Here is an 18630-nt window from a genome sequence, read left to right on the forward strand (position 1 = left end):
ACCTGGACGTGGTTCATCACCACTAACAAAATCCCAAAGACCTTTTGCCACGAGCACATTTCTCAGCATAAAACTCCACAAGGAGTAATTCATGCCATCCAACTTGTCTTCCTTAGACAAGTATGTGAACACATCACTCTGTTGATTTGCCATTATGCCAGTGCACAATGTTGTACCTGTGTATCAAAAAACCCAAAAGCAACAACCCTGAAAGCAACTGTACTCCACTGAGAACAACTGACCCAAATATGCTTGCACTCTTAATCCTCTGAATGTGCAAAACAATGCACCACTGACTGAGTAGAGCAACAAAATTGGCTTGTTTTTAATCAATTTCTACCACTCTCTTGTAGGATGGAGAGCCTATTGTCAATGCTCTTGTCCCAAGGACAAATATGTCAGAGACCAAGCATGCAAGCTGGTTGGCAGGGGAGGGGTATAGGCAAAAGATTAGTCTTTATGATGCTTGTGTGACAGATCTAATCAATGCTTACTTCCAATGTGCCAGACAACTGGCTTTCTTGGAAGGAAAATACACAGGTTGTGGGCCTACATTGGAGCTTTTGGTTGAGAGAGCTCTTTCTCGACAGAAAGCAAGTCCATCCCCAATAGCTACCTCACGAGCAGTGGATGATGCAGTGGCGGGGACCCTTATGTTTTCAAATAGGGTAAAATTCAAGGGTGAGAATAAAACTATTCGAGCCAAAAGGCCACTACACGACTCGACAGAAGAAAACTTTGGCAACTCTAGCCATAGGCCTGAGTTTAACTATGTGACAAGAGAGAGGTTAGAGCCTGCAATAGAGGTCGATGAGCAATGCAAAGTTTTAGAGAGCCTTGAAAGTGATGTGCATGATACAAAGTGGGCCTTGCGGAGGATACCAACAGTGAATCGAGTTGAGTGCAACCACTGGGCATCAGGGAAAAAGTGTAGCTCAAGGTGCTAAAAAATGCCCAAAATTTCTGCACCCAAAGCCTTGCAAAAGCCTGTAGAGATTTCTTTGCAAGAAAACCTCCCTGTATCTGCCAGAAAACTTTCACAGAGAAAATGCCCAAATTTCAAAACATGTAAAGCTTGCGAAAAATGTGATTTTGCAGGTACACTCCGCTGTAGGCTGTACGGAACAGTGGCAGGTATTGGTCGACTGTACGGAACTGCAGGTACTGTACGGAGCTGCAAGTATATGCAGAAGGTGCTGGTCGCCTGCTGTCTGTTGTACGGAGCAGTGTACGGAGCAAAGCAGGCGCCTGTATGGAGCAGATGGATTGTACGTGCAGCTGACGGCGAATGTACGGACAGCTGCAGGGTACGGAACAGAACAGGCGAAGGGCCTGTACGTACAGGGCAGCTGATGGCGAACCAGTACGGGCAGTGGCAGGCGAACCTGTACGGAGCAGTGTACGGAACAGCTGTCTGTGCAGCTGAAGGCGACTGTTTGTACGTGCACTGATGGCGAGTGACTGAGTGGCTGCAGCTGAACTGAAAGCAGGCGAACTGATGGCTATGGCCTGTACGGACAGCTAGGCGAACCAGCTCTGGTACCAAATGTAGGGTTTGAGCTGTTAGGGTTAGGGTTTTGGAAGGCACTTCAACAGGAGGCGTGAGAGTAAGAGAGAGGAACACCACTGCTCATATATTGATTGTGATAAAATGAAGTACAATAGCCACATAAAGATGTGACCTAATAGTGTGTTCACATGGTCCGGCCATAAATAGTGCTAGGTGGACCAAAACCACTTATAAACCTTTATAAGTGAAACTAAGCTAAACTGGGGGAAAAAACCTCCACTAACTGAAGTAAAAAGTACCCCAGCATAAAACCCAACAGTCTGGGTATTTCAGTCGAGACGGTTTGTTTCCCATTGGTTCCTCCATGCGACCCTGGCCGTTTCCACAATTTTCAATCTGGCGAGAGCCATCTTGCTCCTCTCATTATAACCGGTTACATCAAAATACTCTTCCATTGCCTCGATCCATTTTTCCACTGTTTCTTCTAACTGTTCCCCTTCACCCTTGAAGGGACCAGGTTGGGATCGGTGCAGGGCTTTACGAACGTCCGGATCTAACTCTTCATCATCGATAAGAGGATTCGGCTGCCTACCACGGTCCACGCCTCATGATTCTGACAAAACAAGATTTTTGTCAACTTAACTTTGTCATCAGATTTATGACTATTTAATTTTTGAGATTTATTTCTTAAACAAATAAATATTCCATTATAATTCTTAAAAACAAGATTCACTTTGATAATTTTATTAACCAATATTCACAACCACGAAAACAATTTGGAATCTTTTGCAAAACATCATTTATTATCAAAAGTTTTTGATATATACATAGAGCGTCTCGGCTCCAAAAGTCACTGCCTTAATCGCGTACGCAGCTAGCGAGATATTTTATCTGAGTCTCTATCGTTGATTGGTATTGACGTTAATACTTCGCCCTCCAAAGAACCACATATGCTGACGTCGCTCTACTGGATCAGGAAAGTATAGATCCTCAAAGTGACGAGCGAGTCTCACTTTGCTTGCTCGGGTTGTAGCGGAGTTGATGAGATTTTCGAAGGCAAAGGCGATCATATCCAGACTCTGGGAGAGTCCAAGAGTCCACTCAGTCAGTCGCCATCAACTGCCCGTACAAGTTCCCATGTAGCTGTCCGTACAGTTCGTCGCCTAGCTGTTCGTACAGTTCGTCGCCCAGCTGTTGCACGCCCAGTACCTGCAGCTCCGTACAGTACCTGCAGGCGGCCTGTTCTGTTCCGTACATGCCCAGTACCTGCAGTTTTGTACAGTACCTGCAGGCGACCTGTTCTGTTCTGTACCCTGCAGCTGCTCCGTACACAGTCGCCTGTACAAACCAGTTCGCCACAAGCTGTCCGTGCAGGTTTGCCACTAGCTGCCGATAGAGGAGCGCCACCAGTTGTCTGTACAGGCTCGTGCCGTGCTCCGTACACTGCTCTGTACAGCAGACAGCAGGCGAACAGCACCTGCTGCGTGTACCTGCAGCTCCGTACAGCGTGTACCTGCAGCTCCGTACAGCCGTACTGTACAGCCTACAGCCGCTTGTACCTGCAAAATCACATTTTTGGTAAGCTTTACATGTTTTGAAATTTGGGCATTTTCTCTGTGAAAGTTTTTTGGCAGATACAAGGAGGTTTTCTTGCCAAGAAATCTCTACAGTTTTTTTTGCAAGGCTTTGGGTGCAGTAATTTTGGGCAATTTTTGGGCATTTTGGCACTGTGTGAGCCATTTTTGTTGCTCTACTCAGTCAGTGGTGCATTGTGTTGTGCATTCAGAGGATTGAGAGTGCAGGCATATTTGGGTCAGCTGTATTCAGTGGAATACAGTTGCTTTCAGGGTTGTTGCTTTTGGGTTTTTTGATACACAGGTACAACATTGTGCACCGGCATAATGGAAAATCAATAGCAGAGTGATGTGTTCACATACTTGTCTAAGGAAGACAAGTTGGATGGCATGAATTACTCCTTGTGGAGTTTTATGCTGAGAAATGTGCTCGTGGCAAAAGGTCTTTGGGATTTTGTTAGTGGTGATGAACCACGTCCAGGTCCATTGGCTCTAGAGACTCCTCCCCAAGGGGGTGCTCGTGGAAGAGGACAACAGGCACAGGCACCAAGTCAGCCACTGCCTGTTCAAAGAACAAATGCCTTGAAGACATGGGATGCCAGAGATGCACAAGCCTTATCACTTATTGCATTGTCAGTACAGAGGTCTATTATACCTCATATTCGTTCAGCTGGCTCTTCACGAAATGCATGGGTGACTTTGGAGCAGATGTATGCTGATCGTAATGAGGCACGGATTTCATTTTTGAAAAGAGAGCTGGAAAATCAGAAAATGCATGAAGGAGATGATATGTCTAGCCACTTGAACAAGCTATAGGATTTGAGAGAGCAACTCATCAACGTGGATGAGATAATTCCTGAAACACAGCTTGTATCCACCATCCATAGTTGTTTCTCGTACGCGTACGAACCTATTCGTACGTACGAGTCGTACGGTACGATACCGTACGATATCGTACGGTACGAGTTAGTTCCCCCCCCCCCCCCCCCCCCCAAATTTTTTCCCTGAAAAAAAATTCCAAATGCTAAAAAAAAATAGAAACCCTGCTTTACGAAGATCCCAAATGCTCGCAATACTTCGCAACTTTCGTGTCCACTCAGTATTCCATATGGGGTTGTGGAGAGACCTAAAAAATCTGGCGAGGTAGACTGGTAGTGTACACTTGATTGGTAGGATGAGAGAATCTTGCTACATCACTTGGGGATCCCTGGGGTTGTGGAGAGACCTAAAAAATCTGGCGAGGTAGATTGGTAGTGTACACTTGATTGGTAGGATGAGAGAATCTTGCTACATCACTTGGGGATCCCTGGTATAGGTAGGCTAGACAATTAGATTCTCAAGTTATGCACGAGGGAGAACATTTGGACATGGCCATTTTGATCTAGAGAGGAGTCCCTAAACTTATCACCCTAGATGCACTCCTCGTATTTGTGCAACGACGGTCCCTTAGTCATAAACGCTACACTGGGAGACCTTTGGTATTGCATTACCCATCCAGGTTCTTTTTTGGAGACAATCGGGAGATCCAACCGGGAGAGACACATATCCATGTACTGGTTTCTCAAGCATTGTAGACTCCTCCCCTCCCAACCTTCCCTCACATTCAAGCTTGAAGCTCCATAGCTTGTAAGTGTAAAAAATAAAAACCGTATTTTATCGTACCATATCCCAAAATTTCATATCGTACCGAATATTCCCGTACGGTATCGTACCGTACGGTATCGTATTTTCGTACCGTGACAACTATGCCACCATCTTAAACTCTTTGCCAAGATCATACTTGGCTTTTCATACCTCTTTGAACCTCAGCATGAGGAATGCTGTTGAGCCCCTAAAGTATCAGGAACTTGTTGCTCTCTTATTACAAGAAGAGCAAATCAGGAAGAACATGAACATGAACACAAGTGTTGAACAAGCATTTACGACAGGTCAAAAAGGGAAAGGCAAGGTTCAGCCAAAGAGTTCATATCAGAATTCAGGTGATGGTGGTTCATCTCAGGATACCAAGAAAGGTGATGGACAGCCCAAGAAGAAGGGCAAATGCCATTACTGTAAGAAGCCAGGTCACTACATCACAGAGTGTAGGAAGAGGATTGCCAAAGAAAAGGCAAAGGAATTTGGGATATCTGTAAATGATGCCTCTAAAGCTCCTCCGGAGACTGCTTCTTTTGTTGAAGACAGGGATTACTGTTTCTACACATGCAGTTATGATGCCTTTTGGTCTTCACAGGCACTCAGTATGACTGAGCATGCATGTACATGGTATTTTGATAGTGGTGCTTCAAAGCATATTACATCTCGCCGGGATTTGTTTTGTAATGTATGCCCTGTCCCTGTTGGCAAAACTGTTTAGTGTGCCAATAATGCTTCATATCCAGTTCGTGGCATTGGGGAGATTCAGCTCACAGCCATTGATGGCTCTATTCTTCGCCTTACAGATGCCTTATATGTACCAGGGATAAAGAAGAATCTGTTGTCCATTTCTTCTTTAGCACAGTGTGGTATGCAAGTCAACTTTGATGATGACAAATGCATGGTCAGAGATAAAGCTAATGCTTTGACCTTGATGCTTATTGGTACATTATGTCATGGACTTTATCAGTTGGATGCATTTCAGCCAGTGGATCAGTGTGCTTATAATGCATTCACTCTTACTCCAGCTATGGTTGATGCGGATTATGGCATGCTCGCATGGGGCATGTAAATTTTGGTAGTCTTATGCTTATGCAGCGACATAACATGTTGACAGACCTACCTCTTATGGAGAAGCCTCCAGATCACATATGTGAAGGATGTATTTTGGGAAAAATGCATCGGTTTTCCTTTCCACGTGATCAGGCTCTACGAGCAACTGCAAAGTTGCAGCTTATACACAGTGATCTTTGTGGTCCCATGCAGACGAAGTCATTAGGAGGTTGCTTCTATTTTGCTACATTTATTGATGACTGCTCTCGTATATGCTGGGTCTATCCGTTGACACAGAAATCACAGGTATATGATGCATTTTTGGCCTTTGTAGCACTTGCTGAAACAGAGTCAGGATGCAAGGTTAAGACTCTTCGGTATCACATTTTCGTACTTTTGGGCGTCTTGCATATGCACACATACCCAAAGAGTTGAGGAGGAAGTTGGATGATAAAGCCACAAAATGTATTTTTGTTGGGTATAGCCGTGAGAGCAAGGGCTACCGGTTATATGACCCACTGTCCAAGAAGATATTCACTAGTCGGGATGTGATTTTTGATGAAAAATCAGAAATATCCATGGCTGGTTATGCTGCAAATCAGGCTGAATATGATGTGTTTGAAGGTCTACTACCTATGGAGTTTCATTCCAGAGTTGGTGATCCAACCCATGAGGGTGCAGGACAGCCAGTTAATCATGAAGATGGTGCAGAAATTCAGCAGGAGGTTGAGCCGAATATGGGGCAACAGGCTCCACAGGTCAGACATATACCTAGATGGTATTTGAGGACATTACAGGACAGCCATGTAGAGGGTCCTCTTGCTGGCCGTACTCGTAGGGAGACACGGACGAATGAGCATGCACACATCATGGATTTAAATATGGTTATGGCAGCCAGTTTACAGGATGATGATGAGCCTGATTCATTTGTGGATGCACGAGACAGTGTGCATTGGAACAAAGCCATGCAGGATGAACTTGATTCTATTAAAAAGAATCAAACATGGGATATGGTTGATCTGCCCAAAGGCAAGAAAGCCATTGGTACTAAGTGGGTCTATAAGCTGAAAAGACATGGAGATGGATCCATTGACAGGTACAAAGCCCGTCTAGTTGCAAAGGGCTATGCATAGAAGAAGGGCATTGATTATGAGGAGAAATTTGCTCCTAGATCCTGTATGTCGACACTTAGGAGTGTCATTGCATTGGTTGCACATCGTGGTTGGGTTGTTCATCGGTTGGACATCAAGACTGCTTTCCTACATGGGGACCTCGAGGAGGAAGTTTATGTACATCAGCCCATAGGTTTTGCAGAACATGGTTATGAAAGGAAAGTATGCAGGTTGAAAAAGGCCTTGTATGGTTTGAAACAAGCTCCACGAGCTTGGTATGCAAAAATAGATGCTTTCCTGCTCACTCAAGGTTTTGTGAACAGTCCATCAGAAGCCACTTTGTATGTAAAGAAAGAAGAGAAAGATCTGCTGGTCATCAGTCTTTTTGCAGATGATCTTTTGCTCATGGGATCAAATGATGACAAAATTGCAGCTTTTAAAGAGATACTGCAACAGACATTTGACATGTCTGATTTGGGGCCCGTACACTACTATTTGGGCATACAGTTTGTGCAGGATAACAGAGGCATTGGGTTGTTGCAATCTCGGTATGTTGCTAAACTTCTGGAGAAGTTTAAATTTCAGGATTGCAAGCCTATTAGCACTCCTATGGAGCCTGGGATGAAACTGTCACTACAGGATGACAGTATTTTATTTGATGCCACTACATATGCTCAGGCTGTTGGGTGCCTTATTTACTTGTGTACTACATGGCCAGATATTCAGTATGCCGTATCTCAGTTGAGCAGATTCATGCACAGCCCGCGATTGTCACATTGGTAAGCTGTGAAGCGTGTATTTCGGTATTTGCAGGGTACCTTGTCGCTTGGATTGCTTTATCCTGAGAAGGATGACATGCAGCTATATGCTTACAGCGATTGAGATTGGGCTGGTGATTTTGATACCAGACATTCCAGTAGTGGAAATTGTTTCTTTCTTGTCTCTTCATGTATTTCTTGGCTAAGCAAGAAACAGACCACAGTGGCCACTTCGTCTTGTGAGGCAGAGTACAAAGCAGCTTACACTACTACCGTTGAGTGTGTCTGGCTGCGTCGTCTTATGACTGATATGGATATTTCAGTGGAGGAGCCTACACCTATCTATACTGATAGTCAGAGTGCCATTGCCGTGGCCAGGAATCCTGTGTTTCATGCTCGCACGAAACACATTGAGATTCACTATCACTTTGTTCGGGAGAGACTCCAAGCAGGTGATATCAGTCTGATTTACTGCCCTACAGATCAGAATGTGGCATACATCTTCACCAAGGCATTACCACGTCCGAAATTCGAAGCATTCCGCACTGCTTTGAATTTGTTTCCTTTTGGTGGATGATGTACAGTGATCACATATCACTCCAGGGGGGTTTGTTGGGTTTTATGCTGTGTATGTACCCAGGGAAGTACTAGTGATCATCAGTAGGTTATTGGGGTACTTTTTACTTCAGTTAGTGGCGGTTTTTTCTCCCAGTTTTAGCTTAGTGTCACTTATAAAGGTTTATAAGTGATTTGGTCCACCTGGCACTATTTATGGCCGGACCATGTGAACACACTATTAGGTCACATCCTTTTATGTGGCTATTGTACTTCATTTTATCAACAATCAATACATGAGTAGTTGTGTTCCTCTCTTTGACTCTCAGGCCTCTTGCTGAAGTACCTTCTAAACCCTGACCCTAACAGCTCAAACCCTTCACCCACGAATGTTCGGACACGAGACTAATTTGGTGGTCATGCCGAAACCGAAAGCGGAAAAATTTTCCTTGCCTGGAAAACGGGGACGATTCCACCTTTTTTGATTTTCTTCTAACGGGGTCAAGAGAACTAAACTATCCTTCACCTGATTAAACCAGATAGAAGGAAAACTATTATAGACTTGACTTGAAGAAATCAACGCTTTTTTCCTAATTGAAATCAGGCACAGCCGTTAATCTAATCATTTTAGAAAGTCTTTAGGTTTTTATTTAACTACTCGAATTCTAAGCGTAATTCTATTATTTGAACTTCATTATTAATACTCCACTGATTCCAACCTAACCCCATCCGGCCCATGGGTTAGCCACCACCTAACCACTGGAATCGGTAGAACCAGACAATTACTCACCCACCCATAATTGAATGCCTTTCTTAACTTTTGCTTTCGAATACAGATACGCACACACTTCTCTTTAAAACTTTAACTTAGAAAACAATCCATTGACAAACGGTTATTGGTTACAGATGTCATAGCTCAAAATTTCCATCCAGTCCCTTGTTTCTTTTAAAAAAAACAGTATCACTCTGGACTCTTCGTTGAGACCAGTTGGTGAGCGCAACGAGATCCAGTAATAACAGATATATCTTCTACGACATACGCATGGGTGTCCTAGGCACCGCGAGCCCGTGCATCGCCTGGTCAGAACCCTCCAGGATCCTCCTTAGGTGTCCTGGCACTTCACTCAGGGACCGCTTCGTCGGCCCTCGTCCATCGTACCGGAAGCGCACCATTTTAACCGTACCGAGGCTGGTCAAGACCTGGGTAGGCTTTGCCGCGTGAGTTGTCCTTTGAACACTCCCCGCCAGCTGTTGCAACCGAACTTCCCTTAGAAAAACATATACCAAATGCTCTCAGCATTCTGGCGTAAGACAGTCCTTAAAAAAAACAGGGTTTCTATGCAAGTTTTCAGTTTGATTTTCTTTTGAATACAAGAAGTATTTCTTGAATCAGTATCTCCAAAACTTCTTGATCGGAATTCTGAATTTCATACCTGAATTCCTCGAATTCTATAACCTTGATCCACAGATCAATTCGAAGGGTCTCAAACTTAGTTTCAGATTTGGCAGGAGTTTTGAGAGTATTTTTCTTAACTGGTCACACCTTTCCTCGAAATTGATAAAAGAGTTTGGTCTTGGTTATTTCACGGTTCGAGTCGGATAAGATTTTTCTTGAACTATCTTTCTCAAAAAGGTTTGATAATTCAGTTACTATTTTACTGAATTTCTTTCTTTGAATATTCACTTAACTGATTTCTAAACTAGTTACGAATTCCAATGAGGAATAAATTAATCATTTATGTGAATATTTCGATCTCGATAGATTTCTTGAATTTTCTTTTTACAATTCGTGTAAGTATAAAATGATAGAAATTTCTCTCTTAGAGTATATAATTATTTATTTATCAATTTCTCATAGAATTTAAGAGAATTCTAATTTTGATATAAAAATTATTTATGCATAAAAATTAACTTCAATGGAAATAACACTTTAAAAAAATCCTTTTATGCATCTATTTAAGCAAAAAATTAATTTTAATAGGAATAACACTTAAAAAAAAAGAATTTCTTTATGCATCTATTTATGCATAAAATCAATTTTAATAGGAATTACACTTTTAAAATAAAAAGAATTTTTATATATATCTATTTTTGCATAAAAATTAATTTTTACAAGAATAACGTTTTTTTTATAATAAAAATTTTCATTATGCATCTTTCTAAGCATAGAAATTAAATTTACTGAGAATAACACTTTTATAATAAAAAATTTCTATTATGTATCTTTTTATGCATAGAAATTCAATTTAATAAAAATAACACTTTTATAATAAATTTTTTATTATTATGCATCTTTCTATGCATAGAAATTAAATTTAATGAGAATAATATTTTTATAATAATAATAATTTTTTCATTATGCATCTTTCTATGCATAGAAATTAAATTTAATAAAAATAACACTTTTATAATAAATTTTTTATTTATTATGCATCTTTCTATGTATAGAAATTAAATTTAATGAGAATAATATTTTTATATTAATAAAAAATCTCCATTATGTATCTTTCTATGCATAGAAATTAAATTTAATGAAAATAATATTTTTATAATAAATTTTTTTTAATTATGCATCTTTATATACATAGAAATTAAATTTAATGAGAATAATACTTTTATAATAATAAAATTTTTATTATGCATCTTTTTATGCATAGAAATTAAATTTAATGAAAATAAGACTTTTATAATAATTTTTTTTTCATTATGCATCTTTCTATGCATAGAAATTAAATTTAATGAGAATAACACTTTTATAATAATTTATTTTTTATTATGCATCTTTCTATGTATAGAAATCAATTTTAAGAATTAATGTCAGTGATATCCATGCATATTCATAGGTGAATATATACATGGAGTAATTAGAATATTTCTTTTAGATGCAAAAATGGTGTGAATTACACTTTTGGAATAACATAAAAACAAACTTTCTTTTTCACAAAATTTTAAAAAATTTTGCCATAATCTCCTTTGTATGGCAGACCATTTTTCATTTTTATCATTCTTTAATTGACTTAAATTAATCTAAATTAGATGTATAGGACTCTAATCTATTCAATTTTTATTAATCTTTTAGTTGATCTTTCTAGGATTAAGAAAGACTGGAATGTAAAGAAGAGAAGGGGGTGGCCTTTTTCTTAAAGGCATAGCATTTGAATTTAATTCAATCAACAATAAAATATGAAAATAGATTTAAAAATCAAACAAGTTAAAGAAATTAGCTTACATGGAGCTTGTAAGCTTTCCTTTGGCTTGAGGGATTAAGGATTCTACTCTTGTTTGAAGCAAGAGTGGCCACCAATTCACTGTGGAGAGGATTACGTAAAAAACAATTGAATTATCAAGAAATTCAATGTAGATGGCTCAGGGCCAGGAGTAGAGTAACAGTGCATAAATACCATTAAGCTTTTACAAAGGGGGAGGCTTCTATTTATAGAAAAAAGTGAGCATCAAACCAAGCAAACTGATTCTAGAATTTCTCAAATCAGTTTGGTCAATTTTTGACCATTTTGGGGTTAGTTTAGTTTACTTTTTGGATCTAGTTTTGAAATAGCAGAGAGGAGAGATGAAATATCTCATTTAATTGATTTAAAATTGGGGGATAATGATGAGAAAAAGGCGTCTACTTCATGAGGGGAGATCCCCACTCTAAGGTGTCAAAATTCAGTTTTTTTAATCTTTTCTTTGGTCTTTAGTCTACTCTTCATCTTATGTGAGCATTTTCTCATTTTTAGGGCGTTTTTTCTTTATTCTTCAATTTATCTCCTCGCTACATTTGGATTAATCTTATTGGTCCATAAGAATCTTAATCCAAAATTTTCAGAAAATCTGGACCCTTAGGCTAAGGTCTTTTATGCAGATTATAATTTATTTCCAATACACCTTAGGAATTTCTTTTTAAACTTCTGTTTCGGGGGAATTTATTTTGATAAGAAGGGATATTTGTCCATCCAAAGATATCTAAAAATTGAATTATCTCTCTCTAGAACATTTTCTCTCTCTAGACCAAAACAGGTAGAAACAAGATCTTTTATTATTCTGAAAAGGAGATTGATTTACAGGGGAAGAAACTGGACATCTTGAGGGGCTGGGGAGGAATCTTACAGAAGAGACGGTGGAACCTCCCTCGAATCTCATAATATACGGTACACTGCATATGAAGTGCTCCTCTGATTCAACCTCCCACTGGCACATAGTGCATATCCTCTCCTCTTGAGGTATTTGCATGGCTCTCCTTGTCTCTATCCTTAGGCGGTGTGATGACACCCACAATGGCCCACTGCAATCCGCATGACATGTGACATGTATATGTCAAGATATCTGGCCCTCTCTGAAGAGACAGTGAAACCTCTCTCGAATCTCATAATATATGGTGCACCTGCACATGAAGTGCTCCTCTGACTTGACCTCCCACTGGCACATAGTGTATATCCTCTCCTCACAAGGTATTTTAATGGCTCTCCTTGTCTCTATCCTCAGGCGGTGCGATGACACCCGCAACTGGTCCACTGCAATCCGTATGGCATGTGACATGTATATGTCAAGATATTTAAACCTTAGTATGAAACCATCCTCTATAAGTGTCATGAAAGTATCCATGAAGTACTACCGTTTGTGTGTGTGTGTGTGTGAGAGAGAGAGAGAGAGAGAGAGAGAGAGAGAGAGAGAGATATTAAACGTCTACTAAAGACCCAATGGGCCTATGAGACCAAACTGATACAATAATGTCCATGGCATATCTCATCATGGAATGGAAAATAAAATAGAAAGAAAACATAAACATAGCTATCTCACTGGGGTGATACAAAACTGTCCATGGAAACTCATCATGGAGAGAGAGCGCGCAGGTAACTCCTCTCGAGCTAGGGGTGTTTGCAACAGCCCGAGGTGGGTCCACGAAATCTAGTGTATGGGTCTCCTCCTTCTGTGTTCGAACGAAATTGGTGAAGGTCAGCGAGGGAGGGGGTTGGGGGGCTGGGGCCGAAGCTCTCTTAAGAATGTGTCCTTGTGTCTACGAAGCTTGAGCAGGAAGAGCCCTAGGCAGCACTGGTTTGGGAACTCAATGATCTTGGACAGACAATAAAACCTCTGCGGATCTCATAGTATACTGGGCAATGTCATATATAATGCTCCTTGGTCTCAACTTCTGTGTGGTATAATCGGCAGATCCTCTGCTCCCTAGGTCTCCATATGAGGTCCCCAGTTTGAAGACGTGCTCCTCTCCTTGTCTCCACTCTGAGGTAGTGGGATGAATCATGAAACTTGTATCTGGCCAATCGCAATCTGCACGGCATGGGTGATGTGAACACTGAGGTAGCCAGGCTGCTAGATGAATCCGAGCTGTTGGATGAATCCATCCTTGATGAGCTTGAGGAAGTGATCTTTGTAGAAGTGCATCTTCAACGGGAGCTCCGAAGGTGTGATCCATGTGCAGTGGGTGTAGAGGCTGAGAAGATCTAACCGGATAACCCGGTTGGTGTCCTCATGAGAGAGATGGAGAAAAGGGGAGTCCAAACTGTAGTGAAGGGTGGGGAGGTGGTTCATGTGGAGCCCATCTCTCTCATGAGGACTAATCGGATAACCAAGTTGGTGTTCTCATGAGAGAGATGGAGAAGGGGTGGGAGGTGGTCCATGTGGAGCCCATATCCATAGAACCAAGTGGAAACTCGGGCATACCATACTCCAGAGTGGCCCTCAAGTGCTAGTTGTCTCGAGGACTCTAGGGCAAGCCTCGCTACTTGTGGGGATCCATCTCGCTGATGTGATGAATGTATGGGACTGTTTGGAAGTGTGCATCCCCTACCATCGGGGCTGCAACAAAACTCTGCTTGGATAATTTGGTGTGGGACTGATGGTTTGTTGTGGGTCATACGGGAGAACATCATGACCTGGGGCCTCTCAACTCGTTGCCAATCCTCATTAAATAAATATGCCCCCAAAGAGCTACTCCATATATCAAGGCTAGTGTGACGAGGGTGTCGAAAAGCCAACCCTTCGTCTTGGGCTCCTGGAAATTTGCCTAGAAGCATTGCCACTCAAGTAAGCTCAAGGCTGCATATTCCCATGTCACTTTGGCATGTGCTGCGGGAACCATGCTGAAGTGTGGGCCACTAAAATTGACACCAAGGTAGACATAGGATGACAATCTCCAAAGGATCCCCTCTATATGTGAAGCTCAATCTTGATGCGAAGGGGCGGGAGGTATTGAAAACCATTACCTTGGTTTTACTAAGGTTAGAAGTGAGGTCCCGTTGAGTGCAAAAATCATGTAATGCATCCAAATGTCTCTGAAGCCCCTCGGCTGAATCTGAAACATAGTCACAGGGAATGGGTATTTTTAGACTTGGGAATGTTGGGGATGGCAGCATCTTGCCGTTCCCATTCCCGTCCCATGTCACTCTGTAGTCACAAGGAATGGCCATTCTCAATCTTTTCCGTCCCCGTTCCCCGTCCCCATTTCGTGTCCCATGTGACTATGATCTGAAAGAAGGACGATGTCATATGCATAGAGTAGCAGGGGGATCAGTATGCCTATGAGTGGGGAACCAGCTTGCCTAATCTATCAATGAAGCTCAAGATCTCATCAATGTAGAGGCCAAAAAGAGTGGGTAATAGAGGGCAGCCCTGTTTCACCCCAATAGTGCTGGAAATCTTGTTTACCATACCTTTGCCGACTCTAACACAATGTTGTCGACTGATATTCTATTGCTGTGACCTGATATGTGTGCGCTAAACTGCTGTTGACTTGATGCATGCTGATGAAGATGCCCTAAATTCATCTAATATTTCTCCCTAATGAGGGATATGATTAGGGATTAGACATGGCACTGCCTTGTGCACGTGACATCCCCTCTGTTGAGCTTGGTGACGGGAATCCAACTTTTTTGTCTTTGACTTTGGATGATTGTCATCATCCCTTGACTGCTCTGGGATTCCAACTTTGTCATACTTCTTCCTTGGCAACTTAACTGAATCTCCTGTTTAGCCTCAATTCCACTCCATGATTGTGCATAGGTTCCAATATTGTCCCCTTGCATGGATACCCTTGTCCTTGAATGCATTGACTTATGATTGATAACTAAGGTTGATCAAGGCACCTAACGAACGCTGCACCTCCTATTCTCAGGAAGCCATTAAGGTTACTCCTTTGAGGACCTAACTTCCATGGGCTAAATGTTGAGGATTCACCTAATGCATGCCTGACCTTCCTGATGCTTCTTAATTGCTTGCACCTTACTTGGACCCGCACGCCCCTTAGGACAATGCCCAATAGGGTGACCTTTGGGTCATGCGGTGCACTGCTCAGTGATAATGACATTGCCATCTTGGTACACGGCTCATTTGTGTGCTTTCTGCTCCTCTATGACTTGCCCTGTTGTGTGTACTTAACTTTGTTAATTATAATTTAATGCGTTTCGGAGTAATTCGGGCACGTTGTTTCATGTTTCCTACGTGCAGTGGTGTGAAGTCATCACTGATGTAGAGAGTGACCCTTGATCCTAAATTCCAAAGATGTAGATGCGCTCGGCCTTCTTAGCAAAGAGAACCACTCTCCACTAGGGTCCTTCCCCGCCCACCAAGAGTGAGAATTATATTAATGTCTTCAAAAGACCCAAAAGATCTAAGAGACCAAACAACAGTACAATATCTCCATGAGAGAGAAAGAAAGAAAGAAAGAAAGATATATTAACGTCTACGAGAGGCCAAAGTCGGCCTATGAGACAAAAAATAATACAATTGTGTTCTTCCGGTCATCGGAAGAAAAGAAAGAAAAGAAAAAGTGTGCATGTGCCTGGATACAACTGAGAGAGAGAGAGAGAGAGAGAGAGAGAGAGAGAGAGAGAGAGAGATGGTTTCCTTACATGCCAGCTGAATCTGTCACAGTGGCGAGCGAATTCAAAGTCTAAAACTGAGTCCTTGTTTGACTATGAACTCCATAACTCTACATGGAGCTGGATTTGGCGAGATCATTGGATAAGCAATCAACCCGGTGAGGGTCCTTCAAATCCAAACTCCAAGCAAGATGCACAAACAATGGAAAACAGTGCAGGAAAGAATTTCACACTGGATAAGTCTGCCTCTCTTAGTATGAAAAAAGCTGCTAACTCCAAGGTTGACCTTGATACATCCAAGGGAAATCATAGTGCACTTGCAAGGGTAAGGTTGCATGATACAGGTAGTAACCTTCAGACGGCACAGTTCTCACTCTTGAACAAGACATATGCCATAAAGCAGGCCCTGAAGGCCAATGGTGAGCAATCATCCAGACAGTGGAGATCCTTGAGTAATCCGAAGCAGCGGCCTAGTAAGGATGTGAAAAGGAGGAATTCTCTACCCAATTCTGTCCAGAAACCAGCAATTTCGGAGAAGCATCAATCTGCAGTCCATGACCAAGGCTCACATGGCGTACTTGAGCCCAAAGAGGAAAGAACAGAAGAAAAAATTGAGAAATAAGAGAGAGAGAGAGAGCAGTCCACGAATTCTTTAATATGTTGTGAGCAAATCATAGTGCCGCAACGAATGGGTGGCACATGTTGAGAGGCATATTAGGTTTCAAGCTGATGACTTGGTGGAGTCTTTAACTTCGTGCAAAGCTGTCTAGTGTCACCACGATGACAAGGCTTGCGCGTTGTTTCTCCTACTGGGCACTGCGTTTGTGACTTCAGATATGATGTTTTTACAGTAGCAAGCTAGGCTCTGCACAAAGGTTTGTATGCTTCTATAATTCATTGTTTTTAATGACTGAATAATGCCATAAGGGCTGGGATGCATTTCCTATGGCTCTATCATAGACATCTTGGACCATCTAGAAGCCTATATTTTAGACTATTTTCATTTATGTTATTGATTCATGGATGATGTCTCTTATATATATATATTCCATTGGTTGCAATGCAATCGGAAGGATATGCCAACCCCATGGATTAAACGCGTGGTGTGCCTTTTTTGTTTATTATGGTTTCACTATATAGTTCAATGTCGAAAAGTGTAAACAGAGGAACATCCACATCCATGCCCTTTAAAGGTGCATGAAACCCCCCCATGCACAGATAGTCTAGGGTTTAATTACCTGAGGTGCAAGCATGGAGCTTCTAGGAAAATTCCTTGAAGTGTTGGTTGAGTTTGATCTTCCAGCAAACAGTGGCTCGTAGTTGAGAAACTCATGGTTGACATTGTTGTATTGGATTTGAGTTTTTATGAATGTGTGTTTATTTTTTGTTAAGCTGTACGAAGGAGGATGCCATGCAAGGCATTAGAAGTAGAATGGTTAATTTCATGTGGAAAGCTTGATGCTTGTCAATGTGTTCTTGTGGAATAAATCATATAACAATCCAATGTGCAGCAGTTAACGAAGTCCACTTGTCATGCCAGTCTAGCCGAGACTCTATGTTGTCATAGAGTACTCTGACAGGAGCACTCAAATCCTTCATCGTCAAGAGTCTATCTGTAGTGAGTAGCAAGAGCTGGATGAGGATGAACTGATGCAATTAACTTAACTGCTGCCATAGGTTATGGGCGCAAGCACCAACAAAAATAACACAATCCTGATTCATCATCGTTGCTATAGATTACATGACCAAATGGGCTAAAGCTAAAGCTACATGTAAGGTAGATGCAATGATAACTTGTAACTTTTTATACGAGACTACCATTGCTTCGTTTGGGTGTTCACTTGGAAGTTGTTAGTAATTCAGATTCTCACTTTATCAATGAAGTGGTGTTCTTAGTTGTGAAATTATTGGTAGTTCACCACAAGTCACCACCATAAGTACTACACCCATGCCAATGGTCAAGAAGAGAGCACTAACAAGACTTTATGTGCTATCCCTCACTAAAATGGTTGAAACCAGTAGAAGCATAAGCACATGGTCACACTACAGGCTTACATAATAGCTTACAAGGTAGCTACAAGCAATACTCCTTTCCATTTAGCCTTTGGACTAGGGGAAGTATAATACAAACTACATAGTCTTCAAATCACTATAAAAAAATAATTGACTAGAAATGCTCTTTGAGAGAAACTCATAGCTCTTGAGAAGCTTGACAAGATGAGAATTAAAACTATGTATCTATACAAGATAAAGGAAGAGTGCCAACCTCTTTACGTGGAGAAAGGAGCGGGATAATTTTTGAAAAGGAAGGAGGAGAGAAGACAAGTGTTTGGGGTTTCTTTCCCACATGCCTAGATGCATTGGGGCTCGCAATTAGTTGTCACCATCAAACTATTTACTCATTGTATTATATATATATATATATATATATATATATAAAATACATTAGAAAGAAAATTGCCCATCCCTCCCTCCCTCCTCACACACAAACACACACACACATATACATCTTCTAATATTATATTATGTGCATGTGTAAGAGAGAATATATACACACATACCTATATATAATATGTATGTATGTGTATCTATAGGTATGTA

The 18630-nt window shown here is 41.4% G+C and overlaps 1 protein-coding gene across 4 annotated transcripts in view; it reads left to right on the forward strand.

Annotated features, from left to right (window-relative positions):
* The window catches only part of LOC147631855 (protein IQ-DOMAIN 6-like), an 81605-nt gene extending 64510 nt beyond the window's left edge, over window positions 1-17095 (forward strand). For all 4 annotated transcript variants that reach the window (XM_086808413.1, XM_086808411.1, XM_086808414.1 and 1 more), the window contains one exon: window positions 16082-17095. In XM_086808413.1, the coding sequence (XP_086664539.1) occupies window positions 16082-16651 (570 nt within the window). In that variant the 3' untranslated portion in view covers window positions 16652-17095. The remainder of the gene's footprint in view (window positions 1-16081) is intronic.
* Window positions 17096-18630: the final 1535 nt, after the last annotated feature.

Source organism: Cibotium barometz, chromosome 14 (assembly GCF_041138505.1).
Source record: "Cibotium barometz isolate CiBa-2024 chromosome 14, ASM4113850v1, whole genome shotgun sequence".
In the NCBI taxonomy this organism is placed as follows: Eukaryota; Viridiplantae; Streptophyta; class Polypodiopsida; order Cyatheales; family Cibotiaceae; genus Cibotium; species Cibotium barometz.